The sequence below is a fragment of the Dromiciops gliroides genome, chromosome 4, assembly GCF_019393635.1.
Source record: "Dromiciops gliroides isolate mDroGli1 chromosome 4, mDroGli1.pri, whole genome shotgun sequence".
In the NCBI taxonomy this organism is placed as follows: domain Eukaryota; kingdom Metazoa; phylum Chordata; class Mammalia; order Microbiotheria; family Microbiotheriidae; genus Dromiciops; species Dromiciops gliroides.
Window position 1 is genome coordinate 315,409,849 of NC_057864.1, and position 15,392 is coordinate 315,425,240.

Consider the following 15,392-nt stretch of genomic DNA (forward strand, 5'->3'; position numbering starts at 1 on the left):
ACTCTCTGAAGCTCCTTCACCTTAAGTAGAAAAATAAAACTAGAGTGGGGTAAAAGTTAGTAGTCTAGTTGTTTTTTGTTCCAAGTTTGTCTCTAAATAGAGTACTTCCAAAGTCCTAGTTTGGATCCTTCAAAGTGATTAAAGCACTTCTGAAAAAAATATAAGGAAACACATTTCAGTGGTTATAAGATAAAATGCAATTCATATCTTAAAAGTCTTACATTTTCTTCTACTACTAATCACCTGAATAAACAAATAATTCCCTTCACTTTTCTGCTAAATTCAGATAAGGTTTATCTACTGCATTGACATCTCATGATACAAGGTAAAATGTAAGCTCTCAGTGGGATTAACTTTATCTCCACAAAGATGAAACAAAAAATTCTAATTAACAGTTATTTTTACAAAAGGGAATTCAAATTTAAAAGATCATATTCCAATTATTTTATCTTTTCATACTTAAAATCTCAAAAAGGTAAAGTACCACAAAGAAAAAAATTTTTTTTTTGCTTTTGGTTAGCCAAATTCTACGAGAGAGAGAGAGAGAGAGAGAGAGAGAGAGAGAGAGAGAGAGAGAGAGAGAGAGAAGTCTATAAGGAAAAGAACATTTGTAGTTCTTTATAATTTTAAAGGGGCAGGTAGGTGGCACAAAGGACAAAGGCTGGCCCTGGAGTCAGGGAGACCTGAGTTCAAATCCAACTTGAGACACTATCTGTGTTACAAAGAGTAAGACATGATTTTTAATTATTAAAAAATAAAGAGCACTAATTTAAAATATGCATTAGAATGTGCTAAAAATAGCAAATAGTTTGCTAGTGCTGAATTTCAATACTGTATCATCTATTTATATGTACAAAATACATTATGGTTTAAATAAAGTTTTTAAACCATCTATTAACCTCAAAATACAATTCTTAAGTCTTTAAAAAGTTAAACAATATGGAATAGTGAACTTTGGCTGGATTGAATCTACATTCCTTATCAAATTGATTTCTTTGCTTTGCCAATTTCTACCTTTAACAGTGGAGTTAGAAAAAAATCACAGTAAGAAAAGGTGGGTGGGGAAGGATAGCATCTATGGATATATCCATTATAGCTAGGGTATGAGGTATGGCTGGATACAAGGCAGTGTTAGGGGATGGTTCTTAAGTCGAATTTTGGTGGGAAAAGCAGCTATAGAAAAAAATTTCTCATTACTAGTTTGAATTGTTTTGTCATGAACTGAAAACCATTGAAAAGCACTTGCATGAATATTTTCTTCATAACTATCTTTTGGAGTAGGAATCCAAATATTGTAATTCTCCCTTTCATAAATGATGAAACTGGGTAGCTGGGTGGTGCAGTGGATAAAGCACTGGCCCTTGATTCAGGAGGACCCGAGTTCAAATCCGGCCTCAGACACTTGACACTTACTAGCTGTGTGACCCTGGGCAAGTCACTTAACCCTCATTGCCCTGCAAAAAATAAAATAAAAAAAAATAAATGATGAAACTATGGCTCAAAAAGGTTAAGTGATATGACTCCATGGTCACAAAATTATTAAGTGTTAAGAGTCAGACTAATTAAGACTAGAAATAATTCAAATACCAACATAGATGTATAGCATAGTAATCTAGTAAAGGATGTTGGATTAGTGCTAGGAAAAATTTTAAGGGATTTAGTGCTAGGAAAGTATTTCAGATAGCAAATGGGGGGGGGAGGGGTGAATGTTACTGCAGGAATTAGCATGTTTAGAATCTGGGTGCTATTTCCCCAAGGGACTTATAAAAGACATTGTGGGCAATCTGCACTAATCCTGTAAATAACCCAACCAAATATTAAAACCAATGATTGGGGCAGCTAGGTGGCACAGTGGATAGAGCACTGACCCTGGAGTGAGGACGACCTGAGTTCAAATCTGGCCTAAGACACTTAACACTTACTAGCTGTGTGACCCTAGGCAAGTCACTCAACCCTAATTGCCTCACAAAACAAAACAAAACAAAAACCCAAATGATCACATTGGTTCCTCTTTCTATTATGGTAATCTGATAGAACAGAATATCTTAAGATGTTAAACTAAGACTTTACTGACAACTGAGGAAAACAACAAAAATCTTTCAAGGGATAAATGGTTATTTTCCAGCACAAGTATAAGTTTGTGTCAAAAAGGAATTTGAATTTCATACTTACTTAAATAAAAGAACTGAGTACATTTGATATATATTACCTTTTTTTTTTAGTGAGTCAATTGGGGTTAAGTGACTTGCCCAGGGTCACACAGCTAGTAAGTGTTAAGTGTTTGAGGCTGCATTTGAACTCAGGTACTCCTGAATCCACTGCACCACCTAGCTGCCCCGATATATTTTACTTTTAACAAGTATCTGGAGGGGCAGCAATGTGGTACAGTTCTGGGTAGAGCACAGGCCCTGGAGTCGTGAGGACCTGAGTTCAAATTCATACTAGACACTTGACACTAACTAGCTGTATAACCCTGGGAAAGTCACTTTACTGGGATTGTGTGTGTGTGTCGTCCCCCCCCACCCCGAATCTGGAAAGTCTATTTTTCTTTACTACAAACTGAAAGAAATAATTAATAAAATATTACAGAACTATAGTTAAATGTTCTTCCTCTCTCAAATGATTAGTTTGAGTATTCACTCACCACCTCCTTCTACAAAAATCTGAAAACATGTAGTTAACCTCCCCATCAAAGTACCCTCTCTTCTATGAGATAAACAAATTAATTTCTTAAATTACTTTAATTATACATCGCCAAAACAAACAAATAAATAAAAACTCCCAGCAACCCCCAAACATTACAGATAGCCAGAAGGTACATAGTTCTGTGTAGATACTAGCACAAACTGAAAGACACACAATGCAAAATCTGAAATAAATTTATTCTCTATGGTGTAAAAAATATTCCAAGTTAGATAAATAATTTTTTAAAATATCCCAATATCTTTAAACTACACAACTGGTCAATAAGTTTATCTAGGTATGTTAAATTGAATTGTATACCACCTTATTTTTAAGTAGAAATTTCAAAGACTATGGCTAGAAATTTGTTGTTGTTTGTTAAGTATATCTTAATTACAGAAAAAAGAATACATATTTGGCAGTTAATGACTAGGGCTTTTAGTTTTGTTTGGTCCAATTTTGTAGAATATATGAATGGGCCTGTTGGTTATTTGATTATCTCTCTGCCTAGAAATCTGGAATAAGAACCAGCAACAAAGATCTCACACTTATTTGTTCAAGTCTAGGGGCCTCCAACTATTTCAGAACTTCAAAATCTATTAATAAACATACAGCAGAGTGGAACTGCCATCTGCTGACAAGACAGCCTAGATATTACAAATGTGAAGCTTTAATTGTACTAATCTTTGAATTTTTCACTAGAAATCTCTTACTGTATATTTCATTATTATACATAAGACCTCTGATCCATATATTATATGTAGTACTTAACTTATTACAGAGACAAATCTATGTAATCTCTTTAAGTTAAATGGAGATTATGTAAACTTTTTTTGGGGGGGAGTTACCTTTTCATAACCATTTCACAATTTCTAAGAAAATCAAATTAATATTACTGTGGAGTCCAAGACTACCTACAATCCTATATGATTTCAACAGTTACCAATGTAAAGCTCCTCTGAGCTGTAAACTTAATTTTGTTATTATAGTTGACCATTTATAACAAATACTTAACAAATATACAATGAAACAAAATAAAACAGCCATAAGTTATTTTAGTTTGTAATTTCTCCTATTCAACCCTTTAGCCTCCAAAAGGAAATGTACTATTCATTCATTCTATCTTCTTTTTATTGAAGTATTAAAATAATACAGATATAACAGTGTCAGATGCTGTCTTTGGGATCCATATTCTAGAGCTGCTTTATAAATTGAAACCACTTTAAATGAGGTCATTGTATTTTAGAAACTAAACTCCTTTAAGAGTATACAAGATAGATGTGCATCTATATGTAAATTCTACTCAATATTAAAGTATCACACGTTGATTTCAATATATAAAGCATCAAAACCCATCTCAGAAATTCTAAATTATTAAAATTTCTCTAACACTTGGCCCTGACTCAGGAATAACCTTACTATTCCACTATGATGCCTTCTTCTGTTCTAGCTAAATTCATCTATCTGCTGTCTTCCAGCAGGCCTGCTCAGTTTCTACCTCAATCTGCACTTGCAATGACCTTCATATTCTTCTTCATCGCTTTCTTTCTTTCTTTCCTCCTTTCCTTACTTTCTTCAAAACCCAATTCAAAACTCCATGCATGTGATCTTTGATGAATTGTGATGAGGAACCCACTCAACACAGAAATATTTGGTTTGTGGTATATTCACTTGCAGCTGATTGCTGAGATAAGGAAGACATATGAAGGGCATGATAGTTTTCTAAGAACTTGAAAGCTTTTATAGACTGATGTTACTGACTGCCTCAGGTGGTAGGCATTTACTTAAAGTTCACATAGAGTCTTCAAGCAGAGACTGGAAGGTCATTCTTTTACTGGGCGTGTGGTAGAGGGTATTCCTATTCAGTTATGAGTTGAAGTAGATGATCTCTGATCTCTTCCAACTCCAAGATTTTGTGAGGCTTTGTTCTGCACAACTCCAGCAATTGTTTCCCTTGTATGTATTCTATTTGCTCAAGTAGACTATAACTTCTTTATCAACAGAAGCTGTCTTATAATTCTAGTATAGTCTTCTGTACACGAAGTAGGAATTGAATAACTCTTAGTTAATAGTCTGCATTTTCCCCTGTTCTATGGAGATATAATTACAAATTCTGTATTAGGGATAGAATACAAGATTTAGTCATAAGATATGAGTTTGAATCCAGCTCTGCCCCTTACATACTATGACTTAAAAAAAACAACAACAACCCACCCTGATCCATAGGCATGGTAGTTACCTACTGTAAATTTTTAAAGAAAAAAAGATTACTATTTTTATAAGTGACAGCTTTTATTTTTGAAAGAGTAAGAATTTGGGCTTCAAATATGTTAAAAAAAAAAAGACTGACATTTCAAAAAAGAAATTCCTTTGAAATAATAAAGAACTTGTGCTATTTTTTCTTAAAGGTTCTCTGGGTTTTAATAATAATATGAATACGGGGCAGCTAGGTGGTAAAGTGGATAGAGCACTGGCCCTGGAATCAGGAGGACCTGAGTTCAAATCCAGCCTCAGACCCTTGACACTTACTAGCTGTGTGACCTTGGGCAAGTCACTTAGCCCCAACTGCCTCACCAAAAAACCAAAAACAAATAATAATATGAATATAAAATAGTATTATTATGCTTTGTTCATAAAATAAGATTATTTTCTTGTTTGTATTACCTCGAGTAAATAACAACCTGATCAACTTTGTTATCATAATCACACCCCCTGTCACCTACCTGGACAAACCCCAAACAATTAGCTTTATTACACTCTAGAAGGAAAAACTGAAGTAGAGTTGTGATTAAGGAAAGGATTCAGGTTTCCTAACAATAAATTAACTTTTTTTAAAAATTCTAGACCAAATCTAGATTATGCAGCATCTTTGCATAACTTTGTGCTCTTTTTGGCACTCTATGTATTGCATACAATGAAAAGAGTCATTACTATGAACAATGTATGAAAGCCACCAAAATTTTTAATTTTAGGAATTCCCATTTTATATAGTATGTTTCCTTTGCATATTCACATTCAAGCAACATTGTCTGATTTAAGAGAACAAAGCCTCACCCTACACAAGTTTCGTTTGTGAAGTGCTGTCAATACGATTTTTGTAAAATCAAAGAATCTAATTAGAGGGACTTTAGAATTTCTGTAGTTTAACCCTCAATTTAGAGCAAGAGAGGCTCAGAAAGATTAAATTGCTTTTCAGTCAAATAATGTGTAAACATTTTAAATGTAACTAGAGAGCTAATTTAAAAGTTTACTTTGTAACAAACAGTTTAAAAGCCCAATTCCCAATTTCTTTTCCCCTAACCCCAAGTCTTCTGTCAAAAGCACCACCATTCTGTGGGTAACCTTAGTCATTTTTGAGTCTTCCTTCTCGCTGGAAACCAACAATCCAAATGGTGTTGACTCTACTTCTGCAATATCTCCTATCATTTATCTCCTCAATTCATACTGCAACCATCTTTGCTCAGGCCCTCCCTTTTTACTCATTCATAAAATAAGGGACTTAAATGAGATGAAGTTTAAGGTTCCTTTAATCTCGAAAACCTTGGTTCCTAACTAAGACCTGACTTCTAGCCTATCCTCTCTCAGATTTGGAGTCAAAGGAGAGTCTGGTGCAAACCCCAGCCAGTACTGAACATGTCTCTGGGCCTCAGTTTCTGCATCTGTAAAATGAAAAGGTCGGACTAGATAACTTCAAGGTTCCTTTCGGCTCGAAATTACTAACTGGTTACTACCGTTGTGCGAATACAGCACTAAGTTTTAACCGGACCTTTATTAGAATTGGGAGGAGCAGAACTGGGAACCTGCCAGCAGCTGTAGGAACCGTCTGACCACAGTTCTGGAGATTATTCTTTACAGAGAGGGAAACTAAGTCTTCCTCTCGAAAGCCGGTTGTGGACCCTTCTAATCCCCAGCATAACGACACAAAGCACTGAGATACTGCGCCCAGACTTATGCAGTGAACGAGAAAAGGGAGTCTCGCCCCGAAGCAGAGGAGAGCGGGGAAAACTCAAAGGCCCCAGACTCCCTCCGACCTCCTACTTCCCCGACCCCTCTGTTGCAGCTCCAGCTCTAGACCCAGAGTCCAGCTAGACCCGGACAGACCCGTCTAGAGGCATGCAAAGAAGGAAAAAGGGGTCGGCACTCACCTCTTCCACCTCGATCTCCTTATAGTCGATTTCTTCGAAGTTGAGGACCTGCGAGGGGGTCTCGATCATCTCACCCGCCGAAGAGGAGGAGGAGGAGGAGGCTGCGGAGGCTGTAGACATGATTCCTCTCGGCAGCCGGGGAGCCCCGTCAGGAGGCCGCCCCGACAGTCCGGAGGTCTGTGTCCTCCGTCGTCCGGACCGACCTTCAGCCCGGACACCGACAGTCCGGGGACCCAGGGGCCCGGGGAGCCGTGGTGGAGGTAGCGGCCGAGGCCGTGTCCCGGCTCGGGCTCGACTGCTATTTCCGGTCCAGGGAGGGGAGGACCCGCCTTCTGGTCATCCGGTTCCGCTCTAAAACCGGAAGAAGGGGCAGCGGCGAGGCTGCGGGATTTTGCCCTGTGGTCCTGGCGCGCTGTATTCTGGGAGCAATAACAGAAAAGACAGGCTTCGGAGGGAGAGGGACACTTCTAGCCTGGACTTCCAGAATGAGTGTCGCGAGCGTTGGGCTGTAGACCCACGTCTCTAGATGGAAGATCCCGCGAGAGCTGGGGTACAGACCAGAATAAAACGCGCGAACGGCCGCATTGCTCTTGGCAAGCAGGTTCTACTGGGGAAAGATTGTACTCTGTGTTCCTGGACAAAGCGGGAAAGTTTTGGGTAGCGGAACCTGACCGACCCTTCCTAGTTGAACTGACCACCTCTTAGTTTCGCTCCCTAATTTGGGAAGAAACTTCCTAACCCAGCCCCTTGAGCACTCTGTGTATGTAGGGGGCAGCGGCGGAGGGAAGGAAGCCGAGGTCTAGGAGAAAGGGATCTTTCCTCCTGACTGCGGATTGTTGGACTCATCCCCGTAAACATGCGTGTCCCGCCCTGACCTTCCACGGTAATTCGAGCTGTGGCTCCTGGGAACACTGAATATGTTTCCTCCTCTTAATGACTGTGGCAGAAGTAGTAAACCAACTGGCAATACTGACCATCTGCCTTGTGGCTAACACCGTCAGATGCAAAGTAAGCCTATGCCCGTACTGCTGTGCCCAGGCAGTCAATGCTGGGAATAGTGGAGTAGGAGCTTTAGGCTCCTTTACTGCCTGCAAGAATACTTCCTCAAATTCTCATCAGTTTTGAGTGATCCTGTCCCAAGAGAAAACATTCAGTCCCTCAACTAGCAGTTGTCTGGTGAAGTGCCTGGAGCTAAGAAGTGGTTCAATTGTTTCCGACCCTATTTAGGGGTTTCTTGGCTAAGATGGCTGGAGTAGCTTGCAATTTCTTTCTCCAGATCATTTTACAAATGAGGAATCCGAGTCAAACAGGGTTAAGTGACTTGCCCAGGATCACACAGGTAGTAAGTGTCTGAGAACATAGATTTGAACTTGAGGTCGTCCTGACTCCAGGACCGGTGCATAACCTAGGTGCTCAGGAGCCAAGAAAACCTGAGTTCAAATCTAACCTCAGACACTTAACTGTGTGACTGTGGGCAAATTACTTAACCTGTTTGTCTGTTTCCTCATAGGGATAATAATAGCACCTACCTCACAGGGTTGTTGTGAGGATCAACTAGTGCGCTTGGCGCACAGTAAGATCTATATAAATCTTTTTGTTCGGCTTACTAGGTGTCAGGCACTGTGCTAAGAGCTCGGGATACAAAGTACTGCAAAAACTTCCTTCAAGTTTACATTCTAATAAGGAGAAATGTAAATAAGTAGGTACACACAATGCACATAAGCAGTAGATTGGATTGTAAAAGAAGAGAAAGATCTAGCAGCTGAGACAACCTGGAAAGATCAGAAGGAGGAGGTGATTAAGCTGATGCTTAGAGGAAGCTGGGTATTCTGGGAGGAAAGAGGACGTTCAGACATGAGGCAAGAAGGGACAGCAAGTAGGCTGGTATAGTAGTATTTAAAAGGTGGAGATTAGGACAATTGGAAAGGTAGGAAAGGAGACAAGTTGTGAAAAGCTTTAACTGTTCCTCCCCTTCCCCCAGAAATGACTTTATATTTGATCTTGGAGCTAATATAAAGCCACTAGAATTATTGAGTGGGGAGGAGGAGTGACATGGACCACTTGAACTTTCGGGAAATAATTTTGGCAGATGAGTAGAGTATGGATTTGAGTGAGAAGAGATAAAATGAAGAGGAAGACCAATTAGGAGGTTATTATAATAATACAGACAGGTGATGAAGGCTTAAACTAGGATAGTGTTTTATGTGAATGGAGAGCAGGAGACACACAGGAAAAATGTATAGTAAAAACCAGGATTTGGTAACATTAAATATGTGGGGTGAGTGACAGTGTGCAGTAGAGGATGACACTAAACTTGTGAATCTGGTAGACTGGGTGGTATGTGTGGGGGGGTAAAGATAAAGAATTCTTGTTTGGATATGTGAAGTTCAAGATGCCTTTGGGACATCAGTAAAGAAGTATCAGATTGTTCTCTGTGCCCTACAAATTAGACAACTTCAATTCTTCTGCATATTTGCTGGGGAGGAAATTTCAGAACTGGCCTATTTCTTCAGGCATAATCAAACCCTTGCCGCTACAAGTAGTATTATCCCTAACTTTCACAATTAAGAAAACTGTGGCACAGAGGCTTAAATAACTTGCCCAGGATCACACAGCCAGCAAATATCTGAGTTAGCACTGGAGAAAGCTTTGGGAACTGGAAAGAATTTTGGACAAACAGACTTCACTCAACTCTTCTTCAAAGCCTTCCCATTTTGATAGGATGGTCTAGGAGCTTACATTCCACTTGCATAGCCCTTAGAAAACACAAGATCACCATGCTTCAATGAGGACCCAGGTTAGGCCTTTAATTTGGTACTTTTACAAAGTTTTTTCTTCTCTTAAAACTCAAGTAACTATAGTAGTTATAAAGTTACATACATGCAATATTATCCTCATAAAGCAAAAGCTCCCCAACTGCCTATCTTATAATTCAGTTTCCATTTGCTTTTGTCTCTTTTTTTCTTTTGTGGCCCAGAATTGAGACCATGTGTTCCATTCCTTTTCTTCATATCAAGCTTCCCCGTGATCCCTGCTCTTCATAATTCAAGGACTTTTACAATCTGGTTTGACCTTGCTATTCCACCTTTTTTTCCACTGTTTCCTTTATGTGCTCAATGCTGCTGCCAAACTGCTATGTTATCCCCCACTAAAGTCCTGTGCTTTTCCACCTCTGTGTGTTTTATATCTGGAATGCATTAAAATATTTCCTATCCTATAAGTTTTAGCTCATTAGCCATTTCTTCCAAGAAACCTTTCCTAATCTTTAGGAACTTTAATGTTTTGCTTATGTCTCATGGAATTATATTAATATTCGGTCACTTCCTGTCTACTGGATGCTTCCTTACTGACTGCAAACATGCTCATGTCTCTTCCATCCTCAAAATGCCCTCACCTAATCTGTCCATCCTCATTAGCTGTCATCCTATATAGTTTTCCTTTCTGTGGCCATCTACTTCATTTCTTCTCTTCCTCTTCTTTTTTTTCTTTTTCTTTTCTTTTTTTTTGCAGGGCAGTGAGGGTTAAGTGACTTGCCCAGGGTCACACAGCTAGTAAGTTTCATGTCTGAGGCTGGATTTGAACTCAGGTCCTCCTGAATCCAGGGCTGGTGCTCTATCCACTGTGCCACCTAGCTGCCCCCTTCTCTTCCTCTTCTTAACTGTACTCTGGCTTCCATCTTCTTCATACAACCAAAACTGTTCTCTCCAATGTAACTAATGACCTCTCAATGGCCAAATCTAATGGCCTCTTTCAATTCACATCCTTCTTGACCTCTCTGCAGCATAACATTGATCTCCCTCTGTTGATCTCCCTCAATTTTTGGATACTCTCTCTAAATTGTAATGATAACATTGGTTCTCCTCCTTCTCAGTCCCATTTACTAGATTTTTAGCCAAGTTATTCACTGACAGTGAATGTCCCCCAGGCTCTCCAGTAAACATGTTTTAAGGTCTTACTCATTGTGATTGTTGTTGTTGTTGTTGTTTGTCCTTCATTCTCAAAGAGAATCAGGACATCAGGAGGTGATGTCATGACTTACAGTGAATTGGATTTAAGTGAGGGAGGACTGTATAAAGTCACTAGCCTCACTCTTTCCTCCAGAGCTATCTGGGTCCAGTGGCAAGATATACATCAGGACGACTGGAGATGGCCCTGGATGTTTGAGGCAATTGGGGTTAAGTGACTTGCCAAGGGTCACACAGCTAGTTGTAAGTGAGATTTTCCCCAACCCTTAGATATAAGTGATTTAACTGGGATAGTAATCAGTATAACAGACTACAAATGGTGATCTACTCATGTAAGTGTTCTCTAGTCTTTTGAGATAATAATAATATAGCCCAGAACATAGATATTATATAACTTGTTCTTAATATATATACTCTAAATATTCTTTTCATGGCTTAAGCAAATGCAGTAATATGTTCCTATGTAGCAACTTTACAGTAAACTTGTTTCTTGACCATCACCTTTCCATTGTGGAACCAGGGTACTAAAATAGTATCTCTTGAGAGAAAGAACCAATCAGCATGTGAGAATCAAATACTCCTGACTTCTGCGAAAAGATCTGAGAAAAACACCAACTTGGTAGACTGCCAGGCAGGATTCTGACCATGTTTCTGTCACTAAAGACCATCTTCATGATGTGGTCATGGTGACCATGTTAAAATGTTTTAATTCTGTACCATTTGCATTATGCTATAAGAATGTAATGGGAGGAGTTGGTTTAAAAATAGTAGTTTAGGGGCAGCTAGGTGGTGCAGTGGATAGAGCACTGGTCCTGGAATCAGGAGTACCTGAGTTCAAATCTGGCCTCACACACTTAACACTTACTAGCTGTGTGACCCTGGGCAAGTCACTTAACCCCAATTGCCTCACTAAAAAAAAATAAATTTAAAAAATAGTAGTATATAAATACTTTTAAACCCTTTGGGGGTATAAAACCCTGGTTAGCCCAAGGTTCAGAGTCGTTGGGTCCTAGACCTGAGTCTGGCTTTATTATGAGACAGGATTCCTCTCTCAATAAACCTATTATTTTTTACAGCTTGGAGACTTTGCTGCTTCTTACCTTCCTCAGACTTAGAAATTTTTGCACATAGGGTCAAGTGTCTGAGGCTGGATTTGAACTCAGGTCCTCCTGACTCCAGGGCTAGTGCTCTATCCCTGCACCACCTAGCTGCCCCACTCATTGTGATTTGCCTTGAAAGAAATACAATGATTAAAATAAAATAGAGTCCTTGCCCCAATTGGGTTTACAATCTAATCAAAGGATATGATAAAAATAGCTATGCTAGTGATTCAACTAGCATTTATTAATTGCCTACCATGTGCCAGACACTGGGTTAACCACTGGGATTACGAAGAAAGGCAAAAAACAAAAATCAAAACAAATAAAAAATAGTCCCTTCTCTCAAGGAGCTCATAGTCTAATGGGAGGCAAGTAAGAGATCCATTCATGCCATTTAAGAGAATTTCCAGTTCAATGACTGCACTGAAGGCAAATCATTGCCTTGTATTTAACAGGACTTTGTTTTCCTGGAGAACCACCTTTAGTGTAAAGCTGGAAATAGTTTGTCTTTAAATGCCATCTCTTAGTTTTCGGTTTTGTTGCACTTTAGAGGAACACTAAGAAACCATCAACAGCTTTAGCAATGGTGAATTTAACTTCAATTTTCTTGTTGAAGGCTTTACTGCTAATGATATTCTGGACCAGAAAATTGATGAAGTTTCTTCTTCTGAGGACAGAGATGCCTTCCATGTTGCTGTCCTTAGTGACATCCTAAAGAAACATCTGAAAGGGTACAAAACTCTTCCTTGAATACTTCCTTTTTATGCTGTTAAATGTAACAACAGCAGATCTATAGTGAAGACACTAGCTGTTATAGGAGCAGGATTTGATTGTGTAGTAAGATTGAAATACAGTTAGTCTTAGGGTGCCTCCAGAGAGGATAATCTATGGAAATCCATGCAAACAAGTGTCATAAATTAAGTATGCTGCCAAGAATGGAGTACAAATCATGACTTTTGATAGTGAAGTAGAGCTAATGAAAGTTGCCAGAGCTTATCCAAAGGCAAAGCTGGTTTGGAGGACTGCCACTGATGACTCCAAAGCTATGTCATCTAAGTGTTAAATTTGCTGCCACTCTCTAAACTAGTAGTCTACTTCTTGAACGGGCAAAGGAACTGAATATTGATGTTATTGGAGTCAGTTTCCACATGGAAAGTAGTTGTAATGATCCAGAAACCTTTGTCCATGGGGGCAGCTAGGTGGTGCAGTGGATAGAGCACCAGCCCTGGAGTCAGGAGGACCTGAGTTCAAATTTGACCTCAGACACTTAACACTTACTAGCTGCGTGACCCTAGGCAAGTCACTTAACCCCAAGTGCCTCACCAAAAACAAACAAACAAACAAACAAACAAAACTGATGTCTGGGGAAGCTAGGTGGTGCAGTGGATAGAGCACTGACCCTGGATTCAGGAGCACCTGAGTTCAAATCCAGCCTCAGACACTTGACACTAGCTGTGTGACCCTGGGCAAGTCACAACCCTCATTGCTCTGCAAAAACAAAACAAAAAACAGAAAACTTTGTCTAACCAGTTTCTGATGCTGGATGTATCTTTGACATAGGGTGGTGGGGGGGAGTTGGTTTCAACATGTATTTTCTTGATATTGGTGGTGCCTTTTCTGGTTCTGAAGATGTAAAACTTAAGTTTGAAGAGATCTCAAGTGTAATCAATCCAACATTGGACAAGTATTTTCCTTCTGACTCTGGAGTGAGAATTAGCTGAACCAGGCAGATACTATGTTGTATTAGCATTCACATTTGCAGTTAACAATATTGCCAAAAAAACTTCTATTAAAGGAACAAACAGGTTGTGATGATGAAGATAAAGCAAATGACCAAAACTTTATGTAATATAGCAATGATGGAGTTTATGAATAATTTAATTGCATCCTGTTTGATCATACACATGTTAAATCTCTTCGACAAAAGAGATACACACCAATTAGAAGTTTTACTCTTCTAGCATATGGAGACCAACATGTGATAGCTTTGATTGAATTGTTGAATGCTGTGATTTACCAGAAATGCATGGGAGAGATTGGATGCTGTTTGAAAACATGGGTGCTTGTACTGTTACTGCTGTTTCTACCTTCAATGGATTCTAGAGACCCGCTATTTCTTATGTGATGTCTGGGCCAGCATGGCAATTTGTGCAACAAATCAAGAACCAAGGTTTTCCAACAGAAGTGGAGGCTCAGGATATCAACACTTTGACATCGTCTTGTGCTTGGGAAAGCGGAATCGAACATCACTTAACCACTTGTCCTTCAGCTAGTATTAATGTATAGGTGCTGTTTATAGCTGTAACTTGCAAGCTTAGATTGCGTAAGAGCATTTGGGGGAACCATTAACTTAATTCTTGCTAAGTTTTAAAACATGTTTTAAGAATGGATTGGCCCAAATGCATCAATATGGAAAACTAAGGGACGGGGTCACACTTATCTGTGTTCCTATGGAAACTATTTGAATATTTGTTTTATATGGATTTTTATTTACTTTTCAAGTATGCTTTTAAAGATTGCTCCTCAGCTGCTAAGTAAGCATTTGTAGCTTACATAATAGCAGAATGGGATTGACTTTAGGGTTGTCACCTGTTTTCAAATAAAAGTATATTAAAATAATTTTTTAAAAAGAGATTGTTGGTATCTTGGAAAGAACAGTTTCAGCTGAATGATGAGGCCAGAAATCAGGCTATAGAGAGTTTAGGAGAGAGTGAGAGGAGAGGAGGTGGAGTTATAATGGTAAAAAGTTTTCTAAAAGAGATGAATGGAACAAGAGAAGGTTTTTTTTTTTTTAATTTTAAGAAGGAGGAAAGACATGAGCATGTTTGTTTGTTAGGCATCAGGTAAACATCCATTAGAGAGAACGTGAAAATAAGTGAGTGTAGGGTTGATAGAGGGGCAAGCTGCTGGAGAAGAGAAGAGGATCAAGAGTACATGCAGGGGCAGCTAGGTGGCATAGTGGATAGAGCACTGGCCCTGGAGTCAGGAGGACCTGAGTTCAAATCCGCCCTCAGATACTTAACACTTACTAGCTATGTGACCCTGGGCAAGTCACTTAACCCCATTTGCCTCACCCCCCCCCAAAAAAAAAGAGTACATGCAGAGTAGTTAGCCTTGTCTAAGAAAGGGGCTACTTCATTGTGTGAGACAGGGGTGAAGGAGGAGAGAGTAAAGAAGGCATTTGAATGTGAAATGAGGAGAGAAAAGAGAGCTCTTTGAGCATGATATAATTTTTTTTTTTCTGTGAAATATGATCTAAGGTTCTCAGCTGCAAGGGTGGGAGGAGAGAGTACCATGGGAAGTTTAAGAAGGTATTTTAAAAGACCTGGAAAAGCTGTTGTGGTAAATGGGATAGTGAATTGATAAAGGATATATAAAAGGATTGCCTTGCTGAAGTGAGGACACAGTTGAGAGATTATGTAACAGAAATTTTTAGTGGCTCCAGTCAACCTGGTTTTGCATTTTTCCCCAGCTCTCTTCAGGAGCATGTGATTAGGAGC

General features: G+C 39.2%; 1 protein-coding gene and 1 pseudogene across 3 annotated transcripts in view; one reads left to right on the forward strand and one right to left on the reverse strand.

Moving 5' to 3' along the window:
* MAP3K7 (mitogen-activated protein kinase kinase kinase 7) overlaps positions 1-7,289 on the reverse strand; it is an 85,592-nt gene extending 78,303 nt beyond the window's left edge. For 2 of the 3 annotated variants that reach the window (XR_006356332.1, XM_044002194.1), the window contains exon 1: positions 6,828-7,289. Coding sequence is in view for 2 of the 3 variants with exons in the window: in XM_044002194.1 (XP_043858129.1) it covers positions 6,828-6,947 (120 nt within the window). In the remaining variant the exon portion in view is untranslated. The remainder of the gene's footprint in view (positions 1-6,827) is intronic. The other variant, XM_044002195.1, reaches the window with a different exon arrangement.
* A 4,953-nt stretch (positions 7,290-12,242) lies between these two features.
* Positions 12,243-14,314, forward strand: LOC122725633 (annotated as a pseudogene).
* The last annotated feature ends 1,078 nt before the right edge of the window (positions 14,315-15,392 follow it).